The following is a 22,133-nucleotide window of genomic DNA, read 5'->3' as shown; positions in this document are numbered from 1 at the left end:
TAAATGATTTAATTGAAATGGGGTAAATAGGAAGATAAATTATACCTAATAAATGGATCTCCAGTATTCCATTTTACAGCTACAATGCTAGAAGACAAATAAAAACTTTCTCTGCTAAATAACATTTTCAGTGATTTTCCTTTCAACTACCTTTCCTTCAATCACAGAAAGAAAAAGTAATGGCACACCACTCATAGTTCAAGAGAATATTTTTACAAAACTGAGACATTCTGATGATTTATAGATATAATCCATTTATTTTTTCAAACTACTCTGTGGAACTTGCACAGAAAACAGAGCAAAATTCCATTTTCTAATAAAATTCTATAATCTTCTACTATACCAAACCCTAAAAAGTCAAACTCAGATATGGAAGAGAAATGTTTCTCTTCTAAGTTACGAAAAACCAGGAGGGGCTTGAAAGCACACCCTTAAAATTCATCCTCATTACTCACATTAGTACTGGTAATAAAAATATTAAAGAGGTATTTACCAATTGCCTATAAGCATCTAAAACAGTGAGCCTTACTGAATATTATCCTACGATTTATATTTTAACATAAATAATAGAAGGGGAATTTAAAATCTCAAAACAAAATACTGATCATTCTAGAATTTTCTACATGAATTATTTTATATAAACTATTAGGCCAATAAATAAATTTACCATCATCATCTTCTAAACTCCATTTTTTCCCTTGCTTCATCTCTTCAATCTCCTTTTTTAGTTCCCCTATGTTTTCCATAGCCTTTTTACGTTGTTCTTCTCGCCATTTTTCTACTCTTTCTTTTCGTTTTCTCATTTCTTCTTCCAGTTTATTTTGGTCAAAGTTCTTAAAAAAAGAGAGAGAGAGACAGACAGAAAGACAGAAACACGAATTAACAATTTAATTCCAAATGACATTCCAACTTAAATTCTCCAAATTACAAAAGGAGGAGATATATATACAAACTCCTAAATGTAGAACACATTTAGCAGATCATACATCTTTTTTTTTCTTTTCGTTTTTTGTTTTAATCCCTAGTTCAAAATATTCTAAGGACAAACAAAACAAAAGAACAACCCTGTAAGAAATCTTAAAAGAGTATTCCGTAATGGAGTTTTGATGATAATACTGATATTTTTATTCTGAAACTATTTTCAACTTATTGAATTATAAATTAAGTAGTTAATGTTAAGAACTTGGTTTTCAGGGTAAGAGAGAAAGAAATATAACATCAAAGAAACAAAGTAAAAGCTCTGTAAACCTAAAAATAAATTGAAAAGATTACGATAAATTCATAACATATTTTTCTCTTAAAAAAATATATTCAGATCACACATCCTTGCAAATACATTCACAAATATATTATTGAAACAAAACCACAGTAATAAAAAGTATCTTCAACTGAGCCAGCTAATAGGTTTCAAACATCATAAATTAACCTCACTTTAGTTACAAGCAATATGCACACATGAATTTAATTTCTTTTTCAAAGAAGAAACTGAATGAATTAATAAGCAATATTCCCTAGTTATTCTCAATTTTAAATCCTCTAATCTCCTCCATTACTGCCTCCATGAAAAGCAATTTTCTTTTATAAATTAGTGAGTAAATTAAATCTATGAATGCTATGTATTGACATGATTTAGAAGTTAGTTTTTGTAGCCTAAATTTAGGTCTAGGTTTCCTATATTCTAAAACCTTTATTAATATTATTACTACTTTAAGAGGAGGAAGCAAATGACTATTACAGCGATAATCATGGACTAAAGCACTGTTTAAAGATTAAGCATTATATAGGAATCAAAATTTTGCACATAATACCATTAAAGCTATGTATGGAAATACAGGTATTTTAAAAAGACAAAGAAAATAATAAAAAATTATAATGGTGATAGTGTTTTGGGCACCTGGGTTCACAATTATTTAAATGTTCTGTAACATGGTCATATTATGTTTGTATTTTAAAAATAAATTTGTTGCTTAAAAATAAATGTGTTCCTCAATCCATATCCTTTATAATAGATCCATCCTCTCTAAAGATTATTTCCGAAAACTTATGTACTTTTCTCATGCCCACACAGTCACTAAATAGAGGAAAATGGATCAGAAACCAGATTCCAGAATTCCTATGCTGTACCCTTTCTTAGACCAAGAAGCTGGCTTCTTTAAAAAATGGAAACACTAAAAATAAATCAACAAACAAACAAACAAACTTAAGCTATAATGTATTCTAACATCAGCAAAGCATATAAATAAGATAGGTCAAAGAGGTAGCTCAAAGAAGAGTAGACAATAAACTTAAGAAAACATATTTATCTTATATATTTATATTATATTAGGTTCATATTATTTAACTACTCACTAATATTTAAAGAAATTAACTCAAAATAACAAGATATCATTTATCTATTAGAGTGGTAAAATTAAACTTTAAAATTACAATGCTGGCAATGATGTGGGGAAATAAGAATACTCTCACATGTCTAAACATACAAGTCTACCTTTGTATAATCCTGTGGGAGGGCAATCTGATAATATCTATCAAAATGTTAAATACATATACCCAATGACAAAGCCATTACACTGACATCTATTTATCCTATACTCAAAAATTACATGTATAAGGATGAATGCAACATTATTTATAATTACTGAATGTAAGCAACCTAAATATCCATCAAAGATGATCTCTCTACCTTGTTTCAACAGAACACTATGCAGGCATTAAAATCCATGCATTATACAAACATCTGCAGCTATAGAAAGATGTTCAAAATATAACAAAATAGCAAGGTATTCTACTTCTTAAGCAAGATGGTGAGTATTTACCTGCTTATTATTAAGCCCTTCTATATTAATAAAATACTTCATAAATTTTTAAATGAACAAGAATCAATATAGAAAATAGTGCATTTTGGAAGTAAAACCAGATAATATGTAGGAATAAGCAAGTTTTTTGAGGAAAAATTTTACAATGGGGTCAACTGTTTATCTTTCCATTATTTTGTATGTTATTTATTTAAAAGTAAAAATACATTAAAAAAATTATCCTAGAATCAAGTCTGATACCACACGATTATTTAAAAGTTAGTAAACATACACCAACATCTTTTTCTTTTTCATCCTCCTTGTCATCTTTGTCTTTTTTCTTCTCTTTAGAACCTTCCCCACCATCTATTTTCTCTTTGGACCTAGATCTACCAAAAAAGAGAGAGAGAGAGAAAGAAGATGAAATTATCTATTTGTATTTGGAAACATTTATTTAAAAATAACTTTATAGACTTGTATTTCCACTTTTTTAGGTAAATAAACCTCTAAGAATCAACTAGGGACGTGGATGTAGCTTAAGCAGCTACATCCTACCACCTGCCTACCACACAGGAGGTCCCAGGTTCAGTTCCCAGTGCCTGCTAAAGAAGACAAGCAAGACAGAGAGCTGGTGTGGTGAGCTGGCACAAGATGATGTAACAAGGAGATGCAACAAGGAAACATGAGACGCAACAAGCAGGGAGCGGAGGTGGCTGAAGCGATTGTGTACCTCTCTTCCACACTGGAAGTCCCGGATTCAGTTCCCGGTACCTCCTAAAAAGAAGATGAGCAGACACAGAAAGCACACAACAAACAGACAGAGAGCAGACACTGAGCCCAAACAACGGGGGAGGATGGGAGAGAAATAAATTTCTTTTAAATCAACTACATGAGGGAAGCGGATTTCGCTCAAAGGACAGAGCATCTGCCTACCACATGGGACGGAGGTCCAAGGTTCAAATCAGGGCCTCCTGAGCCCTGTGGTGAGCTAGCCCACACATAGTGCTGATGTGCGCAAGGAGTGTCCTGCCACCTGCATAGGGGAGCCCCACGCACAAGCCCCGTAAGGAGAGCCGCCCAGCACAAAATAAGTGCAGCCTGCCAGGAGTGGCACTGCACACATGGAGAGCTGACACAGCAAGATGATGCAACAAAAAAAAAAAGAGACACAGATTCCCAGTGCCACTGACAAGAATATAAGGGGACACAGAAGAACACACAGTGAATGGACAAAGAGAGCAGACAACTGGGGCAGGGAAGGGGAGAGAAATAAATAAATAAATAAATAGTTAAAAATTAAAAAAATAAGTCTTTAAAAAAAATCAACTACATGAATATATAATGAAAAAATTAACCCCAATGACACTAACAGCAAACATTATGAAATACTTGGAAATGCACACAAGAGAAAAACTGACCATACCATATAAAAATATCACAAATTTTAAATAGGATAGGTAATAGGCTAAGAGATAGAGAAATACACAAAGATATTTATATTCCACAAGATAATTATATTAGGTAATATTTAAAATCCCAATGGGCTTGTATTTTCACTCTATTTCATATAGGGAATAAAACTTCCTAATTTCAACATAATCAAATTAATCAAGCTTTTTTCCCCCTTTTATGGTCACTAGTTTTTTGAACAATAGAGAAATCTTTCCAGAGTTAATGAAAATACCCAGGTGGGAAGCAGATTTGGCTCAACTGATAGAACATCCGCCTACCATATGGGAGGTCCGGGGTTCAAACTCCCATATGGCCTCCTGACCCTTGTGAGCTGGCTCATGTGCAGTGCTGATGCACACAAGGAATGCCATGCCACACAGGGGTGTCCCCTGCGTAGGGGAGCCCCACACACAAGGAGTGTGCCCCGCAAGAAGAGCCCGCCCACGCAAAAAAAGTGCAGCCTGCTCAAGAGTGGTGCCACACACATGGAGAACTGACACAGCAAGATGACACAACAAAGAGACACAGATTCCCAGTACCGGTGACAAGAATGCAATCGGATGCAGAAGAACACACATGGAATGGACACAGAGAGCAGACTGGGGGAGGGGGAGGAGGCGGGGAAAGAGGAGAGAGATAAATAAATTTAAGAGGAAAACACCCAGGTAAAGAAGATATTCTGCAATATTCGCTTTTAAGAATTTTACAGTTTTACCATTTAATTTTGTTTTTAACCCACCTAGAATTGCTTTTTATATACAGAATGAGTTAGAAGATCTTATTTCATTTTAGGACAGCAAATTTCCCCAGCACCATTTATTGAAAAAACTTTTCCCCACTGACTGCAGTGTCACCTCTGCTATTTATTAAAGGACCATATATGTGTATCTGTTTCTGGGCTCTTTATATGGTTCCACTGATGTATTTGCCCATCTCCACATTAATACCACACTGTCTTAAATTCCTTAACTTTATGCCAAGTCTTGATATTTGGTACAGTAAGTCCTCCAACCTTGTTCTTCAAGATTGCTCATGTCCTTTAGCATTTTTAAGTTTACAATGTTTGTCACATAGCCTTCTATTCATGTCTACTAAGCACTTGAATGTGTGCTGAATTTAATAAAACACTTTCCCTGAATCTATCTGCAGGGGTTAACCATTTTTGTTCCACGTACCCCTTTTTGCCAGTCAGGTGAAAACCTTGGACTCCTTACTAAGTCTATACTATATAGTATATTATTTAATAAATATATCATATCCGCACCAACATGTCCCCACAAGAATAATGTTTTTCTGAATTTCAATTCAAGTTCGTGGACCCCTTGTTAAGAACACCCAATTTAGATAACTATATAACTTTTCTTCTTGAATCTTACCAATATGGAGTATTACATTGAATGAATTCCTAATGTTAAATCAACCTTCCATTTCTGGAACAAATGGAATTTATTCATAGTATATTATCTTTTTTAAATATTGTTGGATTCTGTATGCTTATCTTTATAACACGGTGAGTACAGGCAATAATTTCCTTCTCTCATACTGCCCTTGTCAAGTTTCACTATTTTATTCTCAATTTATAAAAAGAATTGAAAAATGTTCCTTCCTTTTAAATTCTTTTTTTGTTCAAAAGTATATTATAGCCTAAATAGAAATTCCCTACAAAGTTAAACATCAACTCCCCATTTACTAACCCCAATTTATTGCCTAGTATCCTATATTCTAGATTGTAACTCTATGAGTTTGCCTATTATAATTAATTATAACAGTAAAATAAAATATTTGTCCTTTTGTGTCTTGCTTATTTCACACAACATAATGTCCTCAGTGCTCATCCCTGTTGTCACATGCATCACGACTTAATTCCTTCTTATGGTTGAATAATATTCCAATGTATGTATATACCACATCTTGTTTATCCATTCATCAACTGATGGACACTAGGGGTGCTTCCACTTTTTGGCAATTCTGAAAAACGCTGCTATGAACACCAGTTTGCAAGTATCTGTTCAAATCTCTGCTATTTAGGCTAATGGTACAGGTTTAGAAATGGATGGTGCTGATGGTAACACATTATTGTGAGTATAAAGTAATCAACAGCACTGAACTGTATAGGTGAATGTGGTTAAAAGAGAAAATTTTAGAATGTATACATTACTAGAATAAGAATTAAAAGTTAAAAAGGACTGTACAACATAGTAAACCCCAGAGTAACCAATAGACTTTAGTTAATAATACAAGCAAAATAATGTTTTTTATGAATTATATAGCAAATGTACTATACTAATACAAGGTGGTAATGATAATACAGTGGTATACAGGGAAAAATATACCAAATATAAATAATGGACAACAGATAGAACTATTCTCATAATCTTTCATCAATTTTAATAAAGGTAACTAGTTTTTTAAAAATTCAATTATGAAAAAATAGCTATCAATAGTAACAAATATTCCACACCAATGTAAGTGTTGATGGTGGGGTGGTATATGAGAGTCGTGTATATCATGCATGATTGTTTTATAAATTCACAACTTCACGTTAAAAAAAAAAAAGACGATTACAGAGAGTGAAAAGACAAACTAGAGTAGAATATAGTTGCCACATATAACTGACAAAGATAAACATACAGAATATTAAAGATTTTCTTAAAAGTTCCTATAAATCAATTTTTTGTTTTAAAGATTTATTTATTTATTTAATTTCCCCCCCTCCCCCGGTTGTCTGTTCTCTGTGTCTGTTTGCTGCGTCTTGTTTCTTTGTCCGTTTCTGTTGTCCTCAGCGGCACGGGAAGTGTGGGCGGCGCCATTCCTGGGCAGGCTGCTCTTTCTTTTCACGCTGGGCGGCTTTCCTCACGGGCGCACTCCTTGCACGTGGGGCTCCCCCACGCGGGGGACACCCTTGCGTGGCACGGCACTCCTTGCGCGCATCAGCACTGCGCATGGCCAGCTCCACACGGGTCAAGGAGGCCCGGGGTTTGAACCGCGGACCTCCCATATGGTAGACGGACGCCCTAACCACTGGGCCAAAGTCCGTTTCCCGATAAATCAATTTTTTAAGGATAGAGAAACATGAGCAAAAGACCTGACCATGTACTTCATGAAAATTCATGGTGAAGAATTCTGTTTTTCATTTATTATTATTGAAATAATGAAAATGCTCTAATAATTATTGAAGCAATAAATGAACAATTATGTAATTATACCAAATACCACTGATCACACAGATGAACTGTATGCTTTATTAATATATATCAATAAGATTGATTTGGGGAAACGGACTTTGGCCCAGTAGTTAGGGCGTCCGTCTACCACATGGGAGGTCCGCGGTTCAAACCCCGGGCCTCCTTGACCCGTGTGGAGCTGGCCATGCGCAGTGCTGATGCGCGCAAGGAGTGCCCTGCCACGCAAGGGTGTCCCCCGCGTGGGGGAGCCCCACGCGCAAGGAGTGCGCCCGTGAGGAAAGCCGCCCAGCGTGAAAAGAAAGAGCAGCCTGCCCAGGAATGGCGCTGCCCACACTTCCCGTGCCGCTGACGACAACAGAAGCGGACAAAGAAACAAGACGCAGCAAATAGACACCAAGAACAGACAACCAGGGGAGGGGGGAAATTAAATAAATAAATCTTTAAAAAAAAAAAAAAAGATTGATTTGTAAAAAAAGAAGAAATCCAAATAGCCAATAATCATACAAAGGTACTCAACCTCATTAGTAATCAGGGAAATGCAAATTAAAGCCACAATGATACTGGTATTACACATCCACCCGTAGGCAAAAATAAAAGAACTGTTGACACAAAAAATACATTATGCTAAGTGAAAGAAACTAGACACAAAGTACTACATATTGTATGATTCCACTCACCGATTTAAAAAAAAACAAAACTGACAATACCAAATATTAGCAAGGGTACAAGGCAAATGAGTTTTTATTTAGTGCTGTTGAGAGTATAAATTAGTAAAAGCTCTTTGGAAAACTATTGGGGATTACTTAGTATAAAGAAAGCTGTATTTATTCTGTGACTCAACAATTTCATTCCCAGATACATACCTAAAGAAACTCACAAACATGTAATCTAGGATATATATACAAGAATACTTGTAATAGCTCAGAAGTTAAAACAATCCAAACATCTACCTCAGTAGGATATATAAATAAAGGTATATTTGTAGCAAAGAACACTATTCAACAATGAAATGAACTACTGCTACAAGCAGTAACACAGATGAATCTCAAACAGTGTTGAAAAAAAAAAATACATGACTTGACTATCTGAAAGAGGGAGGATTAGAGTCTATGAACTAGAACAAATATATATCACTATTACAAAGAATATGGAGATAAATGGGAAAAACACAATTAATATAACTTATGGACTATAATTAACAGCAATATTATAATATTCTTGTATTAGTGTCAAAGAAGGTACTGCATTAATAATAGGGGTATATGGAAAAAATACACCAAATGTATGCTGTAGACTATATTTAGTGGTAAGAGTCTAATGAGGGAAGCAGATTTGGCTCAATGGATAGAGCATCCGCCTACCACATGGGAGGTCCAAGGTTCAAACCCAGGGCCTCTTCACCCGTGTGGTGAAGCTGGCCTACGCGCAGTGCTGATGCACGCAAGGGTGTCATGCCACGCAGGGTGTCCCCCATGTAGGGGAGCCTAATGCACAAGGAGTGCGCCTTATAAGGAGAGCCACCCTGCATGAAAAAAAGTACAGCCTGCCCAGGAGTGGCACCGTACTCACGGAAAGCTGACGCAGCAAGATGATGCAACAAAAAGACACAGATTCCCGGTGCTGCTGACAAGAATACAAGCGGACACAGAAGAACACACAGCAAATGGACAGAAGAACAGAAAACAGGGAGTGGGGGCGGGATTGTGGGTTAAGGGGAGAGAAATAAAAAAATAGATCTTAAAAAAAAAAGTCTAATGATGTTCTCTCATAATCTATAATAAATGTTCCACAAAGATGCAAAGTTCTGTTCAAGATGTGCTGTACGGAACTCTGTACATTGCACATGATTGTTAAAATTCACAACTTCTCTAATAAAATATATATATATATTCTTAAAAATCAATAATGTTTCTATACACTAGTAATGAGCAAAACTGAGGAAGAAATCAAGAAAAAAATTCCTATTTACTATAGCAACAAAAAGATTCAAATATCTAGGAATTAATTTAGCCAGGAATGTAAAGGATCTATATTCAACAAACTACAAAACACTGTCTTAAAGAAATCAAAGACCTAAACAAATGGAAGGACATTTGTTTTCATGTTTATCATCATAAAGATATCAATTCTACCCAAACTGATTGTAGCAGTTTGATATGGCTATGATTTCCAAAAATAGATATTGGATTATGTTTGTAATCTGGTCTGTACCTGGGGCGTGATTAAGTTATGATTAGGGTTGTGATTGGGCCACGTCATTAGGGTGTTGTGTCCTCACCCCTTGGTGGATGGGGACTCGCATGGCAAAAGACAGAGTTGGAGGGTTTTGGTGTTGGAGTTTGATGCTGACCCCTTAAGCTGGAACCCCAGGAAGCAAGCTCACAGAGGAAACAGAAGCAAGCCCCAGTTAGAGAGGAACCCTGAACCCAGAGAGAAATAAGATTCTGGACGAGGAACTCAGGAAGCCTGCACCCGCGCAGATATCAGCAGCCATCTTGCTCCAACACATGAAAATAGATTTTGGTGAAGGAAGTAACTTATGCTTATGGCCTGGTATCTAAGCTCCTACCCCAAATAAATACCCTTTATAAAAACTAACCAATTTCTGGTATTTTGCATCAGCACTCCTTTGGCTGACTAATACACTGATTTATAGATTCAACATAATGCCAATCAAAATTCCAATAGTCGACTTGAAAGAAATGGAAAAGTCAATTGCCAAATTTATTTGGAAAGGAAAGGGGTCCTAAATAGCCAAAAGCATCCTAAAAAAGAAGAGGGGAGTCAGAGGACTCATGCTACCTGACTCTGAAATGTATTCTAAAGCCACAGTGGTCAAAACAGCATGGTATTGGCTTAAACACAGAAATATTGATCAACAGAATTGAACTGAGCGTTCAGAAATAGACCCTCACAACTCTACAGTCAACTGATTTTTGATAAGCCTATAAGTCCACTTTTCCGGGACAGAACAGTCTATTCAACATAGTGCTGGGAGAACAGGATATCCATAATCAAAAGAATGAAAGTGGACCTCTATCTCACTCCCTAAACAAAAATCAACTCAAAATGGATCAAAGACCTAAACATAAAAGCCAGGGCCATAAAACTCCTAGAAGATAATGTAGGGAAACTTCTATAAGACCCTGTAGTAGGTGGGATTCTCTTTAACCTTACATCCAAAGCATAAGCAAACTAAAGAAAAAAATAGATAAATGGGACCTCCTCAAAAGTAAATACTTCTGCCCCTCAAAGGACTTTGTGAAGAGGGTAAAAAGGCAACCTACTCAATGGGTAAAAATATTTGGAAATCACATATCCAACAACGGTCTAATATCCGTGATATATAAAGAAGTTCTACAATTCAATAATAAAAAGAAAAACTTACCCAATTAAAAATGGGCAAAAGACCTGAATATACATTTTTCTAAAGAAGAAATACAAATGGCATAGAAACACATGAAAAAACATTCAACATCACTGGCTATTAGGTAATCAAAGTTACAATGAGGTATCATTTCACACCTACTAAAAACGCCAGTATTAAAAAACAAACAAAAGAAAACTACAAGTGTTGAAGAGGATGTGGAGAGAAAGGAACATTTATTCACTGCTGATGGGAATGCAGAATGGTACAGACAGTGTGGAAGTCTGGCAGTTTCTAAGGAAGTGAGAAATAGATCTATTTTTTTAAGTTCACAACATTTACTATACACTTATTGTTTATGTATGTTTATATATGTTATTTCAATAAACTGTTTTTAAAATGAAAAAAATTGACAAGGGAAATATAAAGAGTCAACATATTTATGTCTAGGAAACAATAATATCTCAAAATTGAATGCTACTGGCATCTTAAGGAAACATGCATTTAACTTACAAAGTAAAATGTACCCACACCAATTAGCAATTTAGCAATGAGGAAAAAAAATTATCTGCCATCCAAAATACTAAAGAAAGGAATTTTTAAAGCAAAAAATATAGTTGCTATAAAGATGTTTATAAAATATATTTCTGACCTTTAAAAGTATGTATTAAATAAAGGAACAATGCATTACGAGCATTAAAACTGATAGAATCTAGTATATTCCAATAGAATTATAAACTTCATAACCTATTAAAATCAAATTCAGCCAACATGTCATGGTGGGAACTAAATTCACCAATTATTTATAAAGAAATGTCAAGGATCATAAGGAAATTAAATTATAAGAAAAAGAACAAGTTCTCTACTGTATGATAGATACAGCCCAATGATAACATTACCTATTCTCTGCTTTCTTGCTTTTATTGCCTGGACTGGAGGATCGGGATCGCCGGCCACGGCTTCTGCTCCTTGAGCGTCTCCTATCTCGACTCCGAGACCTTCTTCGCTCCCGGCTTCTGTCTCTCTCTCTACTTCTGGAACGCCTGAAATGGTGACACTTCTCATTTATTCTATCACCAAATGGAGCTGCTATTTGAGATCTTGATTCTGTCCCATGTTGAAATAAGCTTCTTAATTACTACCATTTAATACAGAGGTTTCAATTAATTGTCAAGGAAGGAACAAATAAAGCCAATTCTTAAAGTTGTCAATGAAAAAATGAGAATACTAATTTTATAATGATGCTTTTTGAAAAACACAACAACTTGGTAATAATAACAACTTAAAATCTATTCCTATAGGAGAAAATCTAGGTTTCTAAGATAGCCTAAATCAAAGTATTAAAATGAAAGAGAACAGGGCTGCAAAAAGATCAGTAGTTGTTGATTAGAAGACATAAATATCTATCCTGGTACTGCTATTAAACTAGTGACATGTGACAGGATAGATCATGCTTAACTCTCTAGGTCTCAGCTTTCCACATCTATAAAATATGGAGACTTCAACAGATAATCTCAAAATCCTTCTTCCTTTAAAGTCTTCTGATTCTACCTTCACACCAAAAAGTCATAAAATAAATTGTAAATGACCAATTTCACTTAACAAGTACTTGAATGAATTGTACAAAACTGTTCTTGGGACTACATAATATAGAACTGAATTCTTAGCATTGTCATGGTAAATATTTTCCCTGAGTACTCCATAACATCTTTGTAATCTCTCTTTTCCATGTTTGAAAAAGAGAAAGTCAAAGTTCTTCATGTAATTAGTTCTTAACATCTGTACAATTGTGTCCTTTTTTCCCATTTTAATTAGAAAAAACAACTTTTTGGTTTGGGGGAGGCTATTTTTATTTACAGACTGTTTTTTAGTTTCAAAAAAGTTAAGGCTACTTGACTTGTGCCAAGGAATATGTAATCAAGTAAAAGTTAAGATAGAAACTAGAGTATTCTTTGGTATAAATCTATGAAAGTTCTTTTAAAATAGTTTAAAACCGCAAATCAGGCTTCAAGATAGCTCTGCTGTGTGTTCCCTCCTCTTGTTCACTTTAGCGGCTGCTCTTAGCAGAGTGGTCAGCTCTCTGAGCAGAGTGGTCAGCTCTCTTCGAGAAGAATCAGAGTAGAACCCTCTTAACAGTCTATCAAATTACTTTACATTGTCCTTTTTTTTTTTTTTAACCTTCTCAGGGGGAGCTTTAAGGATTCTTTGGGTCTAAGGAATTATAGTCTGAAGTTTCCAAACTTAAAACACCAACTGAGAAAATTTGTTCTAGCCAAATCACTTCTGGATCTAATCAAACAAACTGGAGTTAAAGCAGACAGCCTCTAAAAGGGTCATTAAATTCTAGTCCAAAACTCACTTGTGAAGAAGCCTGATTCATCTAGCAAGGCCAAATTTATCAGCATTCCTTTGAAGGGTTAGGTCTTACCTTAGACGTTTCCTGTCTCTTGACCGAGATCTTCTTTTATCCCTGCTGCGAGATCTCTCTCTCCTTCTATCTCTATCTCTGCTTCTAGACCGTCTGTCATCTCCACGTTTACTTCTTTTGTCTGAGGGAGAGCGACTTCTAGATCGACTTCCAGAGCGTCCCCGTGATGCTGATCGCTTCCGATAGTGGCTAAAATATTAATTCAAAACTTAAGTTTGGCACACAGATCCTATTATATTTTATTTCTTTTATTACATTTTCCAAAAAAAAAAAACCTTAGCAGACAAATTAAAAACTAAAAGGATTCTTTATGTAAACCTTCTTAAAAATTGAGAGAAAGAATGAATCCTTCTGCTACAGCACATATGGGGGGGGAAACTGTCTTGAAAGGGAAGCAAGGACAGTGAATAAAAGAGACCAATCCCCTGCCTTTGGATCCCAGGCAGCTAGCTGACAATCTGGTAGAAGAGATGACAGGCAAGTGAAGAAACAGATATACAACATGTGAAGTAGTACAATGGAGAAAAATAGATCAGAGTAAAGGAAAAAAGAGAATGGGAGGGGGAGATGTGCTATTTTATTATATATTAGGCAATTACAGAAGGTCTCGCTAATAAAGTAATGTTTGTTACAGAAGCTTGAAGAAGTAAAGGAAGGAATCATGCCGATATATACGGGAAGAACTTCCCAGGCAAAGCACACAAGTGTAAAGTCCCTGAGGAGGAAGCTTGCTTGGTGTGCTCAAGGAACAGCAAGGACAGCCGAAGCAGAGTGAAGAGAGTGCTTTGAGACAAGGTCAGAGACTAGCAAGGCAATCACAGCATGAGGGCTTTATAAGCCATGACAAGGACTTTGTCTTTTACTCTGTATGAGATGAGAAGTAATTGCAAAATTTTAAGCACAGAAGTGTCATAACCTCACTAATGTTTTTAAAGTATTATTCTGGCTGCTGAGCATAAACCTAAGAGAAGCAAGGGCAGAAAAGTAGAAACTAGGTAGAATGCTGTAGCAATCTTCTAGATAAGAGACAGTTGGGAAGCGGACTTGGCGCAGTGGATAGGGCGTCCGTTTACCACATGGGAGGTCCGCGGTTCAAACCCCGGGCCTCCTTAACCCGTGTGGAACTGGCCCATGCGCAGTGCTGATGTGCACAAGGAGTGCCCTGCTACACAGGGGTGTCCCCCGCGTAGGGGAGCCCCACGCGCCAGGAGTGCGCCCCATAGGGAGAGCCACCCAGCGCGAATGATAAGTGCAGCCTGCCCAGGAATGGTGCCGCACACACGGAGTAAGATGATGCAACAGAAAGAAACACAGATTCCCATGCCGCGGACAACAACAGAAGCCGACAAATAACAATGAAGCAAATGGACACAGAGAACAGAAAACCGGGGTGTGGGGGCGGGGGGGAGGATAAATAAAAATAAATCTTTAAAAAAAAAAAGAGAGAGATGGTAGGTTAGATCAGAATGGCAAGTGTAGAGATGGATGTTGAGAAGTATCAAAATCTACATACTCTGAAGTTGGAACTGATTCAATTTAATGATGAATTAAATGTCAAGTATGATAGCAAGAGAGAAGTCACGGGTGTCACCAAGATACCTGACTAGAGCAATCGCAAAGATGAAACTGCCATTTACTATGATGGGAAGAGTGAGGGAGGTGTAGATTTGGATGGTGGGAAATCAAGATGTTAAGCATTCAGGTGGAGATGTATAGTGGGTAGCTGAAATGAGTCCGGAGTTTAGAAAAGAGGTTTGAGCTACAGATACAAACCACGAAGTTATCAGAGTACAAAAGCTCTGTAAAGCTATAAACTTAGATAAGAACACTAGGGAATAAGCACATGTGATTATCCCCCAAGCACCTCAAATTCAATGTGTAGAAACCCAAACTTGTTAATTTTCCTTCTCCAAATCATTTATCATTCCAACTTCCAGCCACATAGGCTCAAAACAGATCTACAATATTTTTCTTTCATTTTATACAACCAATAAAATGCCAAGTACAACCAGTTTCACCTCTACAATTCCTTTCACATTATTTCACCTCCTCAGAGTTCCCACTGTAACTAGTCCATATCATACCTGTCAACTTGGACATTTTAAATGCCTCCTGGTCTTTCTGCTTCTATTCCCTTTTTCCTTGACTCTATCTTACTCATTGTTGGCTAGGGTAATCTTCCTAAAGCAGAGTTCTGATCTTGTCAAACACACACACACACACACACACACACACACACACACACACACACACACACACACTCTCTTCCTATTCAAAATCTTCAAAGGCCCCAAATAGGGGAGACGGACTTTGGCCCAAGGGTTGGGGCGTCCGTCTACCACATGGGAGGTCCCCGGTTCAAGTCCCGGGCCTCCTTGACCCGTGTGGAGCTGGCCCATGCGCAGTGCTGATGCGCGCAAGGAGTGCCGTGCCACGCAGCGGTGTCCCCCGCGTAGGGGAGCCCCACGCGCAAGGAGTGCACCCGTAAGGAGAGCCGCCCAGCGCGAAGGAGGGAGCAGCCTGCCGAGGAATGGCGCCGCCCACACTTCCCGTGCCGCTGACGACAACAGAAGTGGACAAAGAAACAAGACCCAGCAAATGGACACAGAGAACAGACAACCGGGGGAGGGGAGGGGAATTAAATAAAAAATAAAAATAAATCTTTAAAAAAAAAAAAAAAACAAAGGCCCCAAATAGTCTTACCTTCCAAACTAACCATACAAGCTGGAATAGAACAGTCTGTTCAACAAATGGTGCTGGGAAAACTGGATATCCATATAAAAAGAAAGAATGAGGACCCCTATCTCACATTTTATACAAAAATTAACTCAAAATGGATCAAAGACCTAAATATAAAAGCTTACAACCATAAAGTTCCAAGAAGAAAATGTAGGAAAGCATCTTTAAGACCTGGTGGTAGGGAAGCGGACTTAGCCCAGTGGATAGGGCATCTGCCTACCACATAGGAGGTCCGCGGTTCAAACCCCAGGCCTCCTTGACCCGTGTGGAGCTGGCCCACGCGCAGCACAGGGAGTGCCCTGCCACGCAGGGGTGTCCCCACGTAGGGGAGCCCCCCACGTAGGAAGTGCTCCCTGTAAGGAGAGCCGCCCAGAGCGAAAAAAGGCTCAGCCTGCCCACGAGTAGCACCGCACACACGCAGAGCTGACACACAAGATGACGCAACAGAAAGAAACACAGATTCCCGTGCCGCTGACAACAACAGAAGAGGACAGGGAAGAACACGCAACGGATGGACATAGAGAGCAGACAATGGTGGGAGGTCGGGGCGGGGGGGGGGGGAGAGGGAAGGGGAGAGAAACAAAATAAAAAATAAATCTTAAAAAAAAAAAAAAGACCTGGTGGTAGGTGATGGATTCTTAAACATTACATGAAAAGCACAAGCAATGAAAGAAAACCTGAATAAATGGGAACTCTGCAAACTTAACACTTCTGTGATTCAAAGGACTTCATCAAGCAGGTGAAAAGGCAGCCCATTTAAATGGGAGAAAATACTTGGAAACCACATATCCAATACAGATTTGATCTCCATTCTCTATAAAAGAGTTCATACAACTCAACAATAGAAGAGCAAGCAATCCAATTTAAAAGTGGGCAAAAGACTTAAACATTTCTCTAAAAAATAAACACAAAGGGCTAAAAAGCACATGAAAAAATGTTCATTACCAGCTCTTACGGAAATGCAAATCAAAACAACAATGAGATATCATCTCAACACATAGAATGACCATTATTTTAAAAAAAGAAAACAATAAGTGCTGGAGAGGATGTGGAGAAATAGGAACACTCCTTCACTGTTGGTGGGACTGTAAAATGGTGCAGCCTCTGTGGAAGACAGTTTGGCAGTTTCTCAGGAAGCTAAATATAGAACTGCCATATGATCCAGCAATCCCTCTACTAGAAATATACCCAGAAGGACTGAAAACTGTGAGGCAAACAGACATTTGCATACCAATATTCTTAGCGACATTATTAATGACTGCAAAAAGATGGAAATACTCCAGGTGTCCAGCAACCAATGAATGGATAAACAAAATGTGGTATATGCTGCAGTAAGAAGAAATGAAATTGGAACACATTTGATAACATGGATGAGTCCTGAAGGCATTATGTTAAGTGAAATAGGCCAGATACAAAAGGACAAATATTGCAGTCTCACTAATTTGAACTTAATAGGAAGAATAAACGCATGGAATTAAAACCTAGAGTATAGGTTATCAGGAGACAAGAGGAGGGCCGCAAAGGCATACTGATGCTTTATGTATGTAGAAGTTTTAATTAACTTGACTGTACCAGTGTGGAAATGGATAGAGTTGATGGTAACACATTATAGTGAGTAGCAACTGGTTTATAAATGGGATTGTGGTTGAAAAGAGTAGTCTACAGATGTAAATGTCAAACGAAAGAAAGCTAGAGAATAATCTAGGGACTGAATAACACAGTGAACTCGGAGGTGGATAAGATTTTAGTTAATGGTACAAATGTATGGGAAGCGGACTGGGCCCAGTGGTTAGGGCGTCCGTCTACCACATGGGAGGCCCGCAGTTCAAACCCCAGGCCTCAATGACCCGTGTGGAGCTGGCCCATGCACAGTGTTGATGCGCGCAAGGAATGCCGTGCTGCGCAGGGATATCACCCGCGTGGGGCAAGGAGTGCGCCCCATAAGGAGAGCCGCCTAGCGTGACAGAAAGTGCAGCCTGCCTAAGAGTGGCGCCGCCCACATGGAGAGCTGACACAGCAAGATGACACAAGAAAAAAAGAAACACAGATTCCTGTGCTGACAACAACAGAAGGTGACAATTCAGCAATAGACTCAGAGAACAGACAACCAGGGCGGGAGAGGGAAGAGGGAAAGGGGAAAGAAATAAATAAATAAAATAAAATTTTTTTAAAAATGGTACAAATGTAAAAATGTCCTTCTATGTAATAGAACACATGTTGGTCGCTATTGCAGAGTGGTGGGAATGTGGAGAAGCATGGGGAAAATAAAATTAATGTAACCTATGGGCTGTAGCTAACAATAGTTAGCAATAGTACAATATTCTTGCATCAAAGCCAAAGATGCTATGTTAATAAGAGGGGATATGGAAAAAATATGCCACATATATGCTATGGACCATAGTTAGTGGTAATAGTCTGTTAACACTATCTTACAATCTGTAACAAATGTTCCAAAATGGTGTGGTGTGTTGGTGAAAGGATGTTATATGGGAATTCTACACATGTGCATGATTGTTTAGTAAGTTCACAACTTCTATAATAAAAATATATTTAAAAAAAAAAAAAACTAAACCTGCAATCTAACCACATTATCCATAGTCTGGGCCCAAATCCCATATAGGACCTATCTCCTACTACTTCTCTTCAACCCTTCATGAAACCTACATCTGTTTAAAATATTAAACAGAATTAACATATGACCCAGCAATTCCACTCCTTTGAATATACCCCAAAGAAATTAAAACAGATACTCAAACAAAGGTGGAAACAGCCCAATGTCTATCCACAAACACAATGGGCAAACCATGTAATATACAATGTACATATATACAATGAATTACTCAGTCACAAAAAAGAATGGAGTATTGATACATACTATGAGGTAAATGATCCTCCAAAACATTATGTTAACTGAAAGAGGCCAAAGACAAAGAAGTTCATATACTGTATAATTCCATTTAAAGATTAATTTTTTAAAATTTATTTCTCTCCCCTTCACCCTCCCCCAGTTGTCTGTTTCCTGTGTCCATTTTGCTGTGTGCTCTTTGTCCGCTTCTGCTGTTATCAGCGGCACGGGAATCTGTTTCTTTTTGTTGAGTCATCTTGCTGCGACAGTTCTCCGCGTGTGTGGTGCCATTCTTGGGTAGGCTGCACTTTCTTTCTGGCTGGGCAACTCTCCTTACAGGGTACACTCCTTGCACGTGGGGCTCCCCTACGCCGGGGACACCCCAGCATGACACGGCACTCCTTGTGCACATCAGCGCTGTGTGCAGGCCAGCTCCACATGGGTCAAGGAGGCCTGGGGTTTGAACCGCGGACCTCCCATGTGGTAGGCGGACACCCTATCCATTGGGCCAAGTCCGCTTCCACATAATTCCATCTATATGAAATATCCACAATAGGTAAATCGAGAGACAAAACAAAGATTGATAGTTGCTAGGGGCTGGGGGAAGGGAAGAGGGAATGGGGAGAAACTGCTTAATGGGTATAGGGTTTTATTTTGGAGTGATGGAAATGTTTTGGAATTAGACAGATGTGGTTGCACAATACTGTGAATATACTAAATGCCACTGGATTGTTCAATTTAAAATGGTTAATTTTATCTTATGTGAATTTCACTTCAACAAGTTTTTAAAAAGAAAAAATTTTTAAAAAGCTACAAAAAAATCAGAGAATATAATCAATTCAGGGAGAAACCTGAGATAAGAATTAATTGGACGATTTTAAGTAGAGGAGTGACATAACTGCATTAATGTTTTTAAAGTATTATTCTGGTTGCTGAGCTGAAAATAAACCTAAGAGAAGCAAGGCAAAAGCAGGGAAACTAGGTAGAAAGCTATAGAAATCATTTGAACCAGGTGTAGTAGTCCCAGCAATAAATGACTAGGGTCTGAATTAAATCAGGGTCAGGAGGAATGGAGAAAGGGTACAGAATTAAATGGATATATGTCGTGTGAAAGATGAGTCAAATATCAGTTCCAAGTTTCTGGTCTGGGTGGTCAAAAGAATGGTTATTCCTTCACTGAGATTTGAAAGACCTTTACAGCAATTTTATGTGGTTATGGAAATACTCTTTATCTTTATCCAGGTGATGGTTCCTGGTTTATATGTTGCTAAATTTCATCACCCTATACCCTTAAGCTTCGTACATTTCCCTGAATATTAATTATACCTCAGTATTGTACTGTAAGCATTAAAGAAAAAGCCCTCACTTATCATAGATACAAAGATTCTTTCAGTCACTGCTAAATACACTGCAAATAGTCATCTAAATATAAAAACTGCAAGGTCCCCAATGATTTATCAGCAATCTAAAGTTTTTAAGCGATCTCACGGTTTTAATAAGCTCTCTCAATCCAATTTCAAAAAGACAGAAAGCTGGTAAAAATAAATTTAAAATCTATTTACAAAATAAGTGACCATGCAATAAGAATTTATCGCAGCCCAATAAGGGCCTTGTCACGTACAGTGTTGTAGGTGATGTAAAAATGTCTGTCGCAGATTCCTTTTCAACTGATGTGGGAAAATACCACACAGATCTAAAATGACGGCGCCAAGGAAATGTTGCAAACGGGAGGCAAAAATAAATTCTACTGGGATCACTACTGACTGTGGTGATCAAAGTAAGATGTCTGGAAGTGGCGGGATGTGGTGGCCAATCACTGATGTTCCGGGAGGGTTGTTCCGACTCCAGGGGCTCGAGTCATCCGACAGTAAGGCAGAAAACCCCTGTAACCGTCGCCGGCCCAAGTACAACCATTCCTTCAGCCTAGGCCCCCGAACCCCTTCCACAAGCCGCAGGACGGCGCTGGCCGCACGTGGGGCCTGCGCCACCTCAACTCCCGCCTCTTCCCCGACCCGAATAGAAGCCTCTCCCCAGCTCGGCGCGCTGCCTCACCGTGACTCCCGGCCCATGCTGCGGGTCGCAGGAAAGCCGGCGCCCTTCGGGACGCCGCGCAGAAAAACGGGACAAAGCTCTGTTGCCCTTGGTGTGCGAGGTGAGGACCCGCACTAAGGGATAGCAGCAGCTACAGCAGCAGCAGCCATCCCAGGGCGGCCAACGAAAACAGGAAGAGCCTGCGCCGACGGCAGACGGAAGGGAAAAGCCGGCCGGAAACTGATGCCTCCCCACAGCGCCGCCCCTCGGCTGGAGGCCGGGTAGCGCCGGCCTTGCCTAAAGAAAAGTCAGTGACTGGGTTCTCACCGAAGAAACCCAGGACTCTTGCGGGCGACGCTATGTGGTGTCTCCGGCTTGCCTGATCTGGAAGACTCCTTCCTCCAAGGATGGCAGCCGTACCGTAAGCCGCCCAGTGCTGTGCCAGGACCTGCACAGAATATACATCCTATTTGGCACTAAATAACTCTACCAAACATCTCCATTCACTTTACTCATTAATTTATCCATTCATTCATTGATTTACATGTAATTATGTGTCAGGCTTTGTAAGATGCTGGGGAACTTATGGTCTAGTGGGGGAAATAGACATTAATGAAAATACAAATGGGTGTAATACCGCAAGCAGAGGCCAGCCATAAGAGAAGCGTTCAGGAAAAAAAAAGGTTCCCAGAGGAAGTGATCTCTGAGGTGAGATTTGAAGACTAAGAGTTGCCTTTGTGGAGAAGAGAAGGAAGAGCTAAAACTACACTAGCAAAAAATTGTAGTAGTTTTCAACATTGGCTGGCACTGGGAGGCTTTTTTTAAAAATGTGTAGTCATTTGGGTTCTGTCCAGATATTCTGATTTAATCGGTCTAGAGTGCTTCTTCAGCAATGGGAATGTCTAACCTTTAGTGTTCTAAAGTACAATCAAAGGGGAAGCAGATGTGGCTCAACCAATTGGGCTCCCGTCTACCATGTAGGAGGGCATGCTGGCCCTCAGGGAGTGCCAACTGATGCAGAGAGCTGGCGCAGCAGGATGATGCAGAGGGAGACACAGAGGAGGGAAAATAAGAAGAAGTAGCAGGGGTTGCTGAGGTGGTGCAAGAGAGTGGTCGCTTCCCACTCCGGAAGGTTCCAGGATGGGGTCCCACAGCCAGCTGGTGAAAATACAATGGACACAGAGACCAGACAAAGGGGAAAGGGGGGGAATAATTTTTTTTTTTAATCTTTAAAAATAAATAGGGAAACGGACTTTGGCCCAGTGGTTAGGGCGTCCGTCTACCACATGGG

At 38.7% G+C, this 22,133-nt stretch overlaps 1 protein-coding gene across 6 annotated transcripts in view; it reads right to left on the bottom strand.

The window, feature by feature from the left end:
- DDX46 (DEAD-box helicase 46) overlaps positions 1-21,073 on the bottom strand; it is a 77,201-nt gene extending 56,128 nt beyond the window's left edge. For 2 of the 6 annotated variants that reach the window (XM_058279032.1, XM_023583917.3), the window contains exons 1-5: positions 20,864-21,052; positions 13,228-13,416; positions 11,699-11,842; positions 3,088-3,184; positions 668-833 (exon numbers count right to left, since the gene is read on the bottom strand). In XM_058279032.1, coding sequence (XP_058135015.1) covers positions 668-833; positions 3,088-3,184; positions 11,699-11,842; positions 13,228-13,416; positions 20,864-20,880 — 613 coding nt within the window. In that variant the 5' untranslated portion in view covers positions 20,881-21,052. Of the gene's footprint in view, positions 1-667; positions 834-3,087; positions 3,185-11,698; positions 11,843-13,227; positions 13,417-20,863 lie in introns of all 6 variants that reach the window. The other 4 variants (XM_058279043.1, XM_058279051.2, XR_011646584.1 and 1 more) reach the window with 3 other exon arrangements.
- Positions 21,074-22,133: the final 1,060 nt, after the last annotated feature.

Source organism: Dasypus novemcinctus, chromosome 2 (assembly GCF_030445035.2).
Source record: "Dasypus novemcinctus isolate mDasNov1 chromosome 2, mDasNov1.1.hap2, whole genome shotgun sequence".
NCBI lineage: Eukaryota > Metazoa > Chordata > Mammalia > Cingulata > Dasypodidae > Dasypus > Dasypus novemcinctus.
This window is presented reverse-complemented; position numbering and strand designations above follow the sequence as displayed.